Here is a 15,418-nt window from a genome sequence, read left to right as displayed (position 1 = left end):
TGAATGCTGAAACAAATGAATTGTTTGCAAACTGCAGAATTTCATAGTTCCCAAAAGTTACCTTTCTCTAGCAGGGTTGTTTTGATGAAATGGCTCATTTAAACCTGTTGTGGGGGGGAATGACAACTTTTATGCAGTTTTGACATTACAAGAAATATCTCGAGATTGATCCTAGTGAAATTCTGTTTCAATATCCATTGCGATATAATCACGTTAAACAGAAAATATTCTGAAATAACAGTGTAACTCACCCTGTAAAAAGACTCAAATAATCGCGGGGTGGTTCACTTTGTGAAACAAAATAATTCCGAAAAGCTGTGTTGGAAATAGTAACTAGCCTCCTGATCCCAATAGAGGAAAAGTCTTTAGGAAGATTTTGAGCAGCTGTCTGAAGATTACTGATCGCGAATTTTCATCTGGATGAATTAGCCAAGACATGAAAAACCCTAACCACAGATTGTCAGCTGCTGCCTTTCAAAAGTTGACCACTATTCACCACATTGCTTTCAATTCCAACCTACTTAGTTAAGCAGCTCCTTGGTTTGTCCAATTATTGGAGCCGAGTCGAAGTACAGCTGTGTTTAATATGCTGCTGACTCTGTAAATGTATAAGTAATACATCTGTGTAGCTTTTACTTTAGTTTGAGAAGGAGTATGGAGGTTGAGAATGAATTGCCAAAACGCATTCTCTGCGATTATCCCGGCTGTTTAGCCAAGTTCACCAGACTTTGGAAAATGAAGGAACATCTTAGTGTCCACACGGGGCAGGTGAGGCATCAGTTGAACAAGAATTCCTTTTGAAAGTCCGCATTCGATTCTCTTATTGTACCCATTAAAATCCTCTCTTTGTTAGAAGCCTTACAAGTGTGATCAGGAGGAATGTCAGAAGACTTTTACCCGAAAATCTCACTTACAGCGACATACACGCCAACACTTGGGACAGAAACCGTTCGGGTAAGAATTGGATGGTAAAAGATAACCTGGGACTGAGTGTGGACTGTTTAGGTAATTGAGGCTGTTTTGGGACCTTTAGGAATCTTTTCGTTTTCTAGCATTTTCGTCTTGCAGCATAAGTTAAAACTTCTTTTTTTGGGGGGGGGGGGGGGAAGTATCTTTTTCTTAATGAATAGATTTATAAGTTAAACCATTTTTGATTTAGTCCAGTTAAAGTTGCTAATTACCTAGGATCAAAATGAACAAGAATCTTAAATCCCTTAAATCTTAGGAGCCCATTAAACATTTCCAAGTCCAATTTTTAATCCACTTGACGCCCTATTCTAATGAAGGCAAATTCATTCCAAGCACTAATTTTAAATGGGCTTCTAAAAATTTGATTTATAGATATCTATCAACTGTGCCCATGAATTGGATTGGTACTGAATAATCCCTTAGAATTTAGGAGGCAACTGTAAGCTTTTGCTTCCCACTAGATGGAAGTATTGTCATTTGTGTGTCCGACCGACTTTTGTCTTTGGATATAGAAAAGGTGGCCGAGTGCCTGACGTATAAAACAAGCCCCTTTCGGGTCATTGCTACTATTTCCCAAGGGAAAATAAATGAAAATGAGTACTTAAAGCTTGCAATATGCTGTTTTACTAAAACTACATCTTCCTGTAGTCTCCAACAGGAGCTGTACAGTACGTTGAAACGTTTAACTGCTTGTAGTCCTAAAGTAGCATTTCACCTGTTTATCAATTGAGAATATGAAATCTTTGTGTGAAGAAAGGCATTGTACAAATGTAAATCTTTTCATAACTTCAGGATGCCCTAGTTTACAGCCATGAAGTATTAAATAATTGGAGCACAAACTGACCATAACCTGATTGTCTGGAGCATAAACCAATCATCATCCCCTTCCTGTGGCATTACAGGAGGGGTAATACCTGCCCTTTTTACATCCCTGCTCATCATCCAAGGCCCCAAACACTCCTTCCAAGAGAAGCAGGGATTTGCTTTTATTTTCAATTCAGTATACTATATTCACTACTCACAATGTGGTTGCCTCTACATTGGGGAGACCAAATGCAGATCGGGTGATTGCTTTGCAGAACACCTCCACTCAGTCCAAAAGTATGACCCTGACCTGGTTGCTTGCCTTTTCAACAACCCCTCCCCTTCTCTCATGCTAACATTTGTCCTTGGCCTGCTGCAGTGTTCCTGTGAACATTAATACAAGCTCGAGGAGCAGTACCTGATCTTTTGACGAGACATTCTACAGCCTTGCGGACTCCACCTTGAGGCCAACAATTTCAGAGCATAACTGGCCTTTTATATATTTTGACCTTTTTTTTAAACCATGTGCCTGTTTGTGGACAGAGCTGCTCATTATTCTGCCGTTAACATTTTCTGGACGAATGCTTTGTCTTTCACCACTAGCATTAACATGCTGTTTGCCTTTTTGTCCCAGGACAGCTTTGCTATTAAATCTCCTGCCCCCTGCCCTATTACACACATTCCCTCTTTAGTCTCTTCCCCACTAACCCTGCCCCTCCTTCACTTGCTTAAAACTTAATTCTTGTCTAACCTTTGCTAGTTCTGATGAAAGGTCAGACCTGAAACGTTAACTCTACATCTCTCCCCACAGATGCTGCCTGACCCGAGTATTTCCTGCACTTTGTTTTTATTTCTTCCCTCGTGCTTCATCTCAACCTTGACCTAGTATCTCTCTCCTCCACTTACCATCTTCCCCTTTAAATATAACTGTGACTTCAAGTAATTTAGGGAAACATGATAGCCATTTTAACCAAGGCAAGATACTATAGGTAATGAATAACTTGATCTGGTTGAGGGATAAATTGCCAGGACATTGAGAGCTCCCCCTACATGTCAGAATAGTGATGTGGGAACCTTTACACCCATCTGAGGGCAGACTCTAATGTCCTGTCTATATTTTTTAAAAAAAAAGCACTTCTGTAGCTGGTGTCAGCCTGGATTTTGTACTAAAGTGGGATTTGAACCATTTCCTTTTGACTAAGGTTGATTGTCCATGTCACTCTAACTGCCCTTTATGGTTGAGAACAGCTGTCTCAGACTTAAATCCAATAATTGGACAGCCTGGATTTCCTGAGTTTTTGTTACTGAGACTAATTTCAATGTGATTAAGCCACTTTCTGTAGAAAACAGACACTTTTTATGGAAAACATCATTTTTTTTTAAAAAAATGTGATTAACTTTTTAACAGATGTTCAGTTGAGGGTTGCACAGAAGCTTTTGTTAGCAATGACGGTTTAAAGAAACACATGAAGTATCTGCATGGAAACAAAGAATACTTCAAGGCAAGTTGAGAAATGGAAAGTAAACTGGTGTAATTATAGCTTGTTGAGGCTTCTCAGACTTGATTGTTCAAAAGTGACATAGCTGCATATTACAAAATGTAGTGACCAGTTTTAATGTTTTTGGACTTTCTGAAACAATGGAGTTTTAGTTTGGGTGGAGTGGGAAGAGGGGAAAAAAGTCTTTGTTAAACTAGACTGACTCAGAATCTACTCTCTTCAGCTGGAGTGCTACCCAGGTAGGCTAGTCAACCCTTCAAGCCTGGTCTGCATTTCAAAGATGGGTTACTGGCATCTTGACTCCTTCTACTTGATTCTAGAACTTTCAATACCCTTGCCTATCAAATCTATCACCTGTCAGTCTACTGAGTATGCCTGGCTAGAGACCACTCAGCTGTTGGACAGCATTGTTCAAGTGTTTCTGTTGAGGGGTGAGTAGTCATATCCGGTGTGGACACTGCTTTGGTATCTCCTGAATTTTCAGCAGCAACTCATCTTGGGTGAAGAGGCACTCAGTCCCTCTTGAAGGGTGGTTATGCACTCTGCTGACCCACCTTCAGGTCCTATAGCTACTCCTACAATGAGGGTTCTCTAAAATGGTGCTGGCAAATGTTTTCTATTCCATTAGCCCCATGACCTGCATTATGACTTGTCACTGTTCAAGGTGCCTGTCTTGAGGAAGCAACTTTGCTTATTCCAGCAAGGGCTCTAGCCTAATCTGAAGTAACTGGCATTACTGAACCCCCAGGATCAACAGCACTTGGTCTAGAGAGTAGTTCTTGCTACAAAAATAATGGCACTGGAATATACTGGAGAGTGGGATGAATATTACCAGATATTGGCTACCTGATCTGTTGTAGCCCATGCCATCTGGGAGCTAAAATCAGCACTCCAACTTGATGCCATTGACTTATATTAATGGTTTGGATGTGTTGGCTTTTTTTTCATTCATGGAATGTGGGTGTTGCTGGCTAGGCCAGCATTTATTGCCCATCCCTAATTTGCCCTTAAAGTGGTGGTGAGCTGCCTTCTGGAACTGCTGCAGTCAATGTGAGGTAGGTACAATCACAATGCAGTTAGGGAGTTCCAAGATTTTGATCCAGTGACAGTGGAGGAATGGCAATCTAGTTCCAAGTCAGGATGGTGAGACTTGGAGGGGAGCTTGCAGGTGGTGGTCCCATGCATTTGCTGCCTTTGTCCTTTTTTCTAGTTGGTAGAGCTTGTGGGTTTGGAAGGGGCTGTCTAAGGAGCCTTGGTGCATTGTTGCAGTTTATCTTGTAGATGGTACACATTGCCACTGTTGGAGGGAGTGAATGGCACCTCATCCACAAACAATCAAGTGGATTGCTTTATCCTAGATGGTGTCCAGCTTCAGCTGCACCCATTCAGGCAAATGGAAAGTATTCCATTGCACTCTTGAATTGTGGTTTGTAGATAGTGGACAAGGTTTGGGGAGTTAGGAGGTGAGTTACTTGCTGCAGGATTCCTAGCTGTTGACCTGCTCTTGTAGCCATGGTATTTATATGGTAGCCCCAAGGATGTTGGTGGGGGATTCAGCAATGGTAATGCCATTGAATGTCAAGGGGAGATGGTTAGATTCTCTCGTGTTGGAGATGGTCATTGCCTGGCACTTGTGTGGCATAAATGTTACTTGCTGCTCATCAGCCCAAGCCTGGATATTGTCTGGGTCTTGCTGCATTTCTACACAGACTGGTTTCTGTATCTGAGGAATTGATGGTGCTGAACATTGTTCAAATGTCCCCATTTCTGACATTGATTAAAGGAAGGTTACTGATGAAGCAGCTGAAGATGGTTGGGCCTAGTACACTACCCTGAGGAACTCCTCCAGTGATGTCCTGGAGCTGAGATGATTGACCTCCAACAACCACAACCATCTTCCTTTGTGCTAAGTATGACTCCAACCAGCAGAGTTTCCCCTGATTCTCATTGACTCCAGTTTTGCTTGGGCTCCTTGATGTTGCACTCTGTCAAATGCTGGATGGTAAGACAGTCACTCTCTCCTTGGTTCAAACAAACAGAAGGCTGAACACAAGGCTAGAATGTGATCAGGAGTTGAGTGGCCCTGGTGGAACCCAAACTGAGCATCACTGAGCAGGTTATTGCTAAGCAAGTGCTGCTTGATAGCACTGACACCTTCTATCCCTTTACTGATTCAGAGTAGACTGAGGTGGTAATTGGCCCTGTTGGACTTGTCCTGCTTTTTGTGTACAGGACATACCTGGGCAATTTTCTACATTGCAGGGTGGATGATAGTGTAGCTGTACTGAAACAGCTAGGCTAGGAACACAAGTCTTCAGTACTATTGCCAGAATGTTGTCAGGGCCCATAGCCTTTGCAGTATCCAGTGCCTTCAGTTGTTTCTTGATATCTCGTGGAGTGAATCAAATTGGCTGAAGTCTGGCATCTGATGCTGGGAACATCAGAAGGCCAAGATGGATCATCAACTCGGCACTTCCGGCTGAAGACTATTGCAAATGCTTCAGTCTTTTCTTTTGCACTGTGCTGCCCCCTCCCCCCCCCCCCCCCATTGTTGAGGGTGGGAATACTTGTGGAGCTACCTCCTCCAGTTTAATTGTCCACCATTCATGGCTGGCTGTGACAGGACTGCAGAGCTTGGATCTTATCCATTGGTTATGGGATCACTTAGCTCTGTCTATTGCATGCTGCTTATGCAGTTTGGCATGCAAGTAGTCCTAGGTTGTAGTTTCACCATGTTGACACCTCCATTGAGGTATACCTGGTGCTGCTCATGGTATGCCCTCCTGCACTCTTCATTGAACCAGGGTTGGTCTCCTGGCTTGATGGTAGAGTGGGGGATATACTGGACCATGAGGTTACAGATTGTGGTTGAGTAGAATTCTGCTGCTGATAGTCCACAGAATGTCATGGGTGCCCAGTTTTGCATTGCTAGATGTGTTTGAAATCTATCCCATTTAGCACAGTGGTAGTACTACACATGATTGAGGGTATCCTCAATGAAGGCAGGACTTCATCTCCAAGGACTATACGGTGGCCACTGTCATTGACTGATGCATCTGGAACAGGCAGATTAGTGAGGATGAGGTCAAGTATGCTTTTCCTTGGTTCCCTCACCACCTGCTGCATACCCAGTCTAGCAGCTATGTCCTTTTAGTAGCAGCATTACTGACCGAGCCCTAATCATCCCACCTGGAGGGAGTTGTTGGTGCAAAGCCATAAACCTCCACCTTGTTGCTTGGGCTGGGAATTTCCCCCTTCTCCTGAGTAGAGGGATTTCTTATTTGTTATAAACTTTTTTTTTTTTTTTTGCTTTAAATCTTCCACCTTTTTACAATATGGTAGAACATGTTGCCCAGTAGAAATGATCAGGGATCCTCTTGGCAACTCTGGAGATCTGGGTTGGGAGAATACTGCATAGTGCAGTGATTGTTGTATTTAAGTCACTCCGCTCTTGGTTGCAAAATTGGCACATGGCTAGGATGAATTATTTCAATATTTACAATCAAGTTGCAGCCTCTTTGAAGGATCTCTGTCTCAACCTAGGTGGCATTCCTCTCTCGTACATTTTACTCGGTGTGCAAAGTGGGAAGAAGGTTGGAGAAGCTCCTGGCAGCTCTTCTATCCAAGTCCAGGATTGCTGGCAGGGTATTGACTGGGTGACTCTGGAGCATGAGATCATGTGATCACCACCAGTTTGCTTGAAGCCTTCAGTAACTAGAGGGCTGCACTGAGATCATTATACACTTGGATGTGTGTTTTAAGCTTGGACTACTTAGTATGCAATGATGGGCAAAGAGAGGGAGTCACTATTCGGGTCCAGAAACTTTTTTTTATTAACTGGTGCTGCATCTTTTGCAGTGTCCTTATGGAGCTTGTGGAAAAACTTTCAAGAAGCGTCGAGATTTTAAGATGCATTGTTGTGAGCACATCAATGAGCCTGTTTTTGTGTGAGTAACCAAAAATACATTGAAATAGATTTAATACTGAAATGCACTTGACTGCTCCTCCATACATTCATGCTGAGGATGACTGATCTTTTGTTTTGTTTTTAGTTACCAAGTTAGTGCAAGTGTTGGAAGCAGATTTGGAAAGCTGAAATTCCTTAATGAAATCTTCAAACTTCAGCTATATTTTCAGATCCTTTTTTTTTTTTTTGCCAATTTAAAACTGATCTGATCTGCTAACTTGACAAGTGGATCAGCAATGACACTTGGAACCTTGGCTTTATGTACAGTAAAATCTGCACTTGTATTAAAACCTACCAACTTCATGGAAAAGATCTGCAAGAGTAAATTTCTTACTCTTGTAGTACAGTTGTTATAGGGTCACTGAGATGAACTTTAATCCAGTGAACTTTGGTTATTCACTTGGGTGCAAACTGTACACGGGCACAAGTAATGGTGATTAAAAATTGCTGGTAATACTTTACAGATGCTGCCAGGCTTGCTGCTGAGAGTTTACTGTTTTCAAGTCTGTTGCCTTGAGGCATTCTTGTTTTTTTTTTTTTGCAGTATTTTGTATTAAAGGTAAAGGGTGGGCCTTGTGTTGCAGTGTTGCGATCCAATGCCATCCACTTTATTTCTTCTAGGCCAAGGTATCAAAAACTGAGTAATAGTGCCCAAAATCACCATGGTATACCAAAGTATGTTTGGTTTTATAGTATGTTACTCTACATGTTTACAACTGACCACATGTTTGTACCTTCCACTGATCTTGTCTACCATTGCCAATAACTGATGTGAAGAAATCCTGAGGAGGAAATTAGCATCTGCCAAATTTGTTTTCTGCACCAGGTGTCAGAAGGAAGGATGTGAGATGAAGTTTAAGACACCAAATCAACGCAAGATTCATGAGAGAAAGCATGATGGTAAAGACACTAGGGCTGATGATTAAACTGAGCATAGCTTAAATTTTCTACTTTTTATGGTGTAATTTCTCATCTACTCAAGTACCTTCCTTGCTATTGACCAGTCTGGTTCCGTGGCCTATTTTCCATTCCCATGTACCTACCCCAGCCCAACAAAGCTCTTATTTTAGTGATGAAGGATAGAAATTTTTCTGCTGCTGGCTGTTATCCTGGCTTTATTTTCTTGGCCACATTAAGTTCATAAATATGCATTTTGGGTAAAGGAAGTTCAGAAGGGTGGGGAAGTCCTGTTCAATTACTACACTGCTATTGAATTTGGACTAGTCATATCTACCTTTCAGGACATGACAATTTTTGCAGTACCATGCCACTAATTAATAGCAGCAATGTGATAAATGACCAAAATGTTTTCAAGTATAAATGTTGGCCAAGACTTCAGAGAACACCCCACCCCATCCCCCTGCTCTTTTGAAATAGTGCCATGGAATAATGGGGCTTCTAATGTTGCGTCAACAGTGCAGCACTTTACTGGAGCAGAACTTGAGCCCTCAACCTTCTGACTTTGGCAGTGCTAACCACTGAGCTACTTAAACCAATGTTTTCACTCCTTCCTAATTGTAAGGGGATGTTTTCAATTGATTAGGAGCTGCCAAATTGTTTTAATTGCATGACCTAATCTGAACTTCAGATTCTTCAAAAAAAAAATTGCTGCCTTGCTAAAACTGAGTTCAACCTGTACAAAAACCTAGTTTTTAATGCACTAGAACTGAGAATTAAAGCCTTTGTTTAGCTTCTATCTCCAACAGTATTTTTTTCCCCCCCCTCAGGCTACCATTGCAGTTTTAAAGAATGCCAGCTTGTTGCTACTACATGGACACAACTGCAGAAGCATCTGAAAACTCATCCAAGTAAGAGATCCAGTGACTTTCAGCTATAAATCAGACACCAGTAAAGACTCCCTGAAGAGAATGCATTAACTTTACAATCTTAACTGAAGTATAGTTAGTAGCTTCTCTCTTTTTGGATTTTTGTCTCGACCTGTACATGATTTTGAAAACTTAATCTAGCATTTCCAGTCAGTGACATATTTAAGAATAATCTGAATGCACAATACCTTTTTGATCTTGGTTAAACTTGTTGCCAACTTGGATGAACTTGCACTCCCATTGCAGAAAACTTTCCATATAACAATACTTTTTCCCCCCTCTTTTTGGTTTGTATAAACTTGGTATTTGTTTCAATTTTGCTCTGCACAATTTAAATTCAGTGCAGCAATGTGAAGGCTTTTCATGTATTGTGGTTGAGGCTGAGTGTTTCTGATTAGTACTGGAAAAAGTCCTTTTAGATCACTTCGTAGTGGATGTTTTTTTTCTCTGTCCCTAGTGCTATGGCCAATTATAGCAGCACTACTGCTGAAATTGGCTAACTTCACAGACCACACAACTTTCTGAATCTCTGCCTACAATCTGACTGGTGACGCATTACTGAGCCATTTATGGAGGCATTGGGTAAACTCTCTAGTGTTGCTCAATTGGCTCAGACTCTCTCTTGAAGAGGGACAATAAAGCTTCGATTCCATTGCAACGAGTCTTGATGGAGAAGAACCATTACAGCAACTTGTTGACTTTAATTCCTTGTCAACCCTCTTTCGGGCACAGGAGAATTAAACTTCAATTTAGTGTATGCCTATGCAAGTGCACTTTAATTCACTGGCTATAAAAGTTGTCAAGTGTTTTGACATAAATACTATACAAGTACAATGGGAGTTTACATTTTGAATCAGTGCACAAATGGAATATTTGGTCACTTTTATGCTCTAGCTAGCATTGAGTTTTTTTTTTCTTTTGCATAGATCTGAAGTTGCTGCAAGCTACAAAACCATAATTGTACCAAGGAACATTCCTGTTTTAACCATTACCTGGCAGAAACAGCGGGGACAATTAAAGTAGTGCAAGTTGTTTGCCCTATCCCTCTATCTCGATTTAACCTTCCCAACAGGAAGGTAGGGTGCAAATGAGTTAGAATCCAGTTGGTGGTTTTGATCCATGCAGAGCAGCAAGGCAGCATCAGCTCCCTGGTCAAGCAAACTTGTCAGGAGCTGGTTCCTGAACCAGAGGAGAAACACTTTTTGGCTCCTGGAAGCCTTGTGCCAGGCTATCTTTGCCCCTCCTTCACCCACACTGGTCCAATTGCAGCCTCCTGTGCTGGATGCACCCATCAGTAAGTGTGTTGTCACTCTATGGTAGTGATCTTCAAATAAGATGAAAACTTTACCCACATGTTCATCTGTGGTTTTTGAATAATTTTAATGGACTATTTTATGAAGTTCCACTCTCTCTAGAGAATCTTTATTGACATACCTGTTTGCAGAATGATGTCTGCTTCTAGTTTCAGTTGAATACAGCTGTACCAGTTGTGAAAGGAAATTCAAATGCTCAAGTGCCCTACGTAGACACAAGCGGATCCATGCTGCTCAGGGATTTGAACGGACGTGTCCAATGGAAGATTGCAAACTGAATTTCAGAATGGCCTTTAACTTGGAACATCACATTCGAAAAGACCATTTCAAGATCCTTGAATACAAATGCTACTTTCCGGATTGCCAGAAGGCTTTTGCAATGAAAGTAAGTAATCCAGGGTATGACAGGGTGTTAGTTGGTGCAGCCTAAAAATAACATTCATAATCTTGGGTTTATTTTAAATTTAGATTTGATAAATGATATTTTGACAGTTGATGCTGTGAAATGCATTACTAGTTGTTAATTTGAGACTAACCAGTTGGGTGGTTAAAGGGATAGAGAGCAGGCACAAGAAATTGGGGCTGATTGTGTGGATGAACATCAACACTGAATAATTGAGCCGAATGGCTTGTTTCTGTATTGCAATCCTATATTGAGAGCAGGTTGACTGGCAGACATGCTTTTGATTATTTTTTTTTTTGGTTTAGTTTTACTAAAGCCATGTAAGGAATGAATATGAACTGCCACCTCCTTGGGGAAACTTTTTTAAAGCCAGATTGGAAACTGAAAAATGCCCATTTGAGCAAAAGTTGTGTGGAATTTGGATGCAGTAACCAAGCACATCTTGCTGGAGTCAGTGCTGGGAAAGTTGCTGTAGCCTGATCTATCAATAAAATCATGGCTGGTCTTCCTCGCTCTACTTTCCTGCCCAACCCCTATTTCCATAATCACATGATTCCTTTAATGTCAAATATTTAGTATATATTCAACTGAGCATCCAGTCCTCCTGGGGTAAAGGATTCCAAAGATCACAGCACTCCAATTCCATGAACGCTTTTCTTGCTGCTAACCCCTCCAAAGAGCTTCCCTCAATTTTTGGTGTCATTCAAGTCTGGAAGTATACCTCATAGCTTCAGAATATCCTCCTGAATGATTTTTTTTTTTAAATGGAGTATGAACAATGAAGTCTACAATGTAGAGTTTAATTTTTTAAATGAAGTAGATTTTGGCTCAATGCTCTTAATTCATTTTAGGGAGTGTTAAGAAATTCCCCTCAAATTTAGGCAGCGTAGTAATTTCATATTTGCTAAGCTTGTGGCTCAATACAAGAAATAAGAATCTTCCTTTAGTTTTGACCCTATTTCTTCTAGCAGGGAATTAAGTTGGGAGTGAATTTAAGACATTTACTAAGCTGCACCCTCTAAATCGGAGTTTCAAATCAGATGACTAATGTGCTGCACTTTAATGCAATTGCATCCAACTTTCTCCTTTTGTAGGAGAGTCTTCATCGCCATCTTGTGGTGCACGATCCTGAAAGGAAGCGACTGAATGTAAGTGACTTAATCAAAAGCAAAGTTTAAGGTTATGGCTTAAGGATTAAATTTGAGATGTTAACTTGGCATCCAACATGCCTCATGTCAAGTTCCTTTGTCTGTAAAAGGAACTGTGGATTGGATGTTCTTTAACATTTGCAGGGGCACTGAACAGGAGGGGGAATCTCTAGTAACTATGTATAAATTGAGTTTTTAAAAAGTCTGCAAGAATACACAAGGTTGCTGCTTTAGTGCCCTTAAATACAATTGATCTGTTTATATCTCCAATGGTGGAGAAGTCTGAAGCAATTTGCTTCATTCATCAACTTATTTGTATGGTGATGCCATTGAGTAAAAGCATTAGTATATGGTTGCATGGCACATCCAACTGTCAGACAAGTTGGATCAAGTGGAGCATGATCTAGGTTGACACTCAAGCACTCTACTGAAGATGACACCTCATCTTCAGATGAGACAATCTGCAACAAAAGCTTCTCTTTTTTTTTTCTCCCACTCCCTTAGTCCATGAGTTCTTCTGTCCACTTATTCTGAAGAGCTCTTCCTCACCCCAGGTCCTAGCAAATTCTATCAACCACTACCACAGATTATCTGGTCACTATCTCATCGTGTGAACTTGGCTGTACAGACTGTTGCATTGCATAAATATTTGGCTCTAAAGCATCCTAAGGTTGTGAAAGGCACTATAGAAATGCAAGCTAGATCAGTCAGCAAGTTGCACTTCAAAAAGGTAGCTAGCTAATTAGCAATTGCTGGTTTGTAACCAAATCTTTGGGGTCTATTTGAACACAAAGCTCATTACTAATGACCAGTGTAATCCTGTTGACTTGAGAAATGTTGACTAGCCAGAACATGCTATTTCATAGTGCCATGGGATTTTGGTGGGTTATAACCAGTGTTTTTCAAATTTGGTCAATGGAGACTTTGCACAGGGTCTGCAAAATGCTCAAGCAGTATGTGTAGCAGATTTGGTGCGAGCTGGGTGTAACCCTCTAATGTGCAGACAGCTGGCTGTCTAATCTCTAAGGCTGAGCAGCAGGGAGATTGTTGGGTAGACCTGGGGGTGCCAAGATAAATCCATTCGAGCATTGGCACATAAATTATAATTTAGAAAATCCATGATTACTAATCCAAAAATGCTTGTCTGAGAACCACTGGGATATGCTACCATTGAAAAATCACAGCTAAGCCCAATCTGTCTTAATGTCCACTTTGTGTGCATTCTCCAGTAGGAAACATTCAAAAGGGAGCCAGGAGTGGGGAATGCTGTCTAACTACTTTATCCTGTTCCGTAGTACTGAATTAAGTAGTCTCTAGTTTGATCATGCCTACTGAACTATAGTGAGATCTAGTTGCTTAAATAAACCATGTCATAATCAATATAAACTTTCCATTATTGCACCTCAAAGCCATTTAACCAATAGTTTTCAAATGTACGAGACAAATTCCACTACTCTATTTCCTCATCGCCCTGTCTCTCTCGCTTCAAGATGTAATTGTCTCCATGTAGAAAAGGATTCTAATAAACCTCCATACTAATTTTTCCTAACTTGACATTCTCAAGTTGACATATTACTGACTCCCAACCATGAATGAATTGGGGAAGATCTTTTATCCAGTATCTTTTTTTTTAAATTCAATTATATTCTCCTTTTTAACTTTGTGCAGCCATTTGTTAAAATGGAAATGTTTTAATGGCTTTATTTGCCTGCACTTTTTATGCCTTCCATTCCTTTAACACTTTTTTTTTTTTTCCTCCCCCAAATGCTTTGTCCTTTTCCATGGGCATCTTCAAGATTAAGACCAGCTGCCTCTGGCACCTCCCCTTCCCCCTAGCTCATCAGGCCAACTTCCTCTAGTTCTTAACTCTCACCGTTAACTTGTCTTATCCCCTCATGCTCTCTAACCTAGTCTTGTCCATGAAATTGGTAATGGTAGAGTGGAGGATATACCAGACCATTAGGTTAGAGGGTGGTAAGGGCACAATGTACAATTCTGCTGGTGCACAACACCTCATGGATGTCCAGTTTTGTATTGCTAGATCTGTTTACACCATGCTAAATGGGATAGGCTTCAGTGCCACAACACAATGGAGGGTATCCTCCATGTGAAGATAGGACTTTGTCTCCAAGGACTGTGCTGGGGTCACTCCTACCAATACTGCCATGGACAGATGCATCTGCTGCAGACAGATTGGTGAAGATGAGGTCAAGTATATTTTTTCCTCTTGTTTCCCTCAACACCTGCAGACCCAGTCTAGCAGCTATGTCCTTTAGGGCTTGGTCAGTAGTGGTGCTGCTGAGCTACTTTAGGTGATGGACATTGAAGTCCCCCTCTTCCCCCCCCCCCCCCCACAGTACATTCTGTACCCTTGCCACCCTGTTTCCTCCAAGTGGTGGTCAACATGGATTATTGCCTCATCAGCTGAGGGTGGGGGGGGCAGTAGGTGGTCAGGTTTCCTTGCCTGTATTTGACCTGGTGCCATGAGACTTCATGGAGTCTGGAGTCAATTGTTGAGGACTCCCAGGGCAACACTCCTGACTGTATACCACTGCCACCTCTGCTAGGTCTGTCTTGCTGGTGGGACAGGACATAACCAGGGATGGTGGTGATATGTCTGGGACATTGTAAGGTATGATTCCATGAGTGACTCTCGGGCTGTTGCTTGATTAGTCTGTGGGACAGTTCTCCAACTTTGGCACAAGCGCCCAGATGTTGGTAAGGAGGACTTTGCAGGGCAGCATTTGCCATTTCCAGTGCCTAGGTTGATGCCAGGTGGTCCATCTGGTTTCATTGCTTATTGACCTTTTAGCAGTTAGGTACAACTGAGTGGCTTGTTAGGCCATTTCAGAGGGCATTTTGAGTCAACCACATTGCTGTGGGTCTGGTGTCACATGTAGGTCAGACCAGGTAAGGACAGCAGATTTCCTTCCCTAAAAGGCATTCGTGATCCAGATGGGTTGTGACAATTGACTGGTTTCATAGCCATCATTAAACTAGCTTTTTAATTCCAGATTTATTAATTGAATTCCAATGCTGTGGTAGGATTAGAATCCATGTCCCCAGAGGAATACACTGGGTTACTAGTCCAGTGACAATACCACTACACCTTTTTTGTGTGGTATTTTAAAGGGACCAACTTGTGCATGGCCTGTGGGCATTTGGGTTGCTGTGCAATTTACAGGGAGTGCCCTACCAAAGTACCACAATAACTGTCACACATGGCACCCTATGTGGCAGACTAAACTATCCCTTCTCAACCTGTTTGTAGCCTTTTGACATGGTTGACTACACCATTCTCCTCCAAAACCCCTTCACTGTCCTCCAGCTGGGTGGGACTGCACTCACTTAGTTCTATTCTCTTCCTACTCTGCACCATTACCTCTATTGTCCCTAAGGATCTATCCTAGCCCCCTCTTTATTATCTACATGTTGCCACTCAGCAATATCAAACACCATCTGCTTCCATATATACACTGGCAATACTTA

The 15,418-nt window shown here is 41.6% G+C and overlaps 1 protein-coding gene across 1 annotated transcript in view; it reads left to right on the top strand.

Annotated features, from left to right (window-relative positions):
* The first annotated feature begins 654 nt into the window (after window positions 1-654).
* Window positions 655-15,418, top strand: part of LOC137347997 (P43 5S RNA-binding protein-like) — a 38,314-nt gene continuing 23,550 nt past the window's right edge. The window contains exons 1-6 of the mRNA XM_068013068.1: window positions 655-768; window positions 854-954; window positions 8,066-8,139; window positions 8,967-9,047; window positions 10,528-10,763; window positions 11,876-11,929. Coding sequence (XP_067869169.1) covers window positions 655-768; window positions 854-954; window positions 8,066-8,139; window positions 8,967-9,047; window positions 10,528-10,763; window positions 11,876-11,929 — 660 coding nt within the window. The remainder of the gene's footprint in view (window positions 769-853; window positions 955-8,065; window positions 8,140-8,966; window positions 9,048-10,527; window positions 10,764-11,875; window positions 11,930-15,418) is intronic.

The sequence above is a fragment of the Heterodontus francisci genome, chromosome 33 (assembly GCF_036365525.1).
Source record: "Heterodontus francisci isolate sHetFra1 chromosome 33, sHetFra1.hap1, whole genome shotgun sequence".
Lineage (NCBI taxonomy): Eukaryota > Metazoa > Chordata > Chondrichthyes > Heterodontiformes > Heterodontidae > Heterodontus > Heterodontus francisci.
This window is presented reverse-complemented; position numbering and strand designations above follow the sequence as displayed.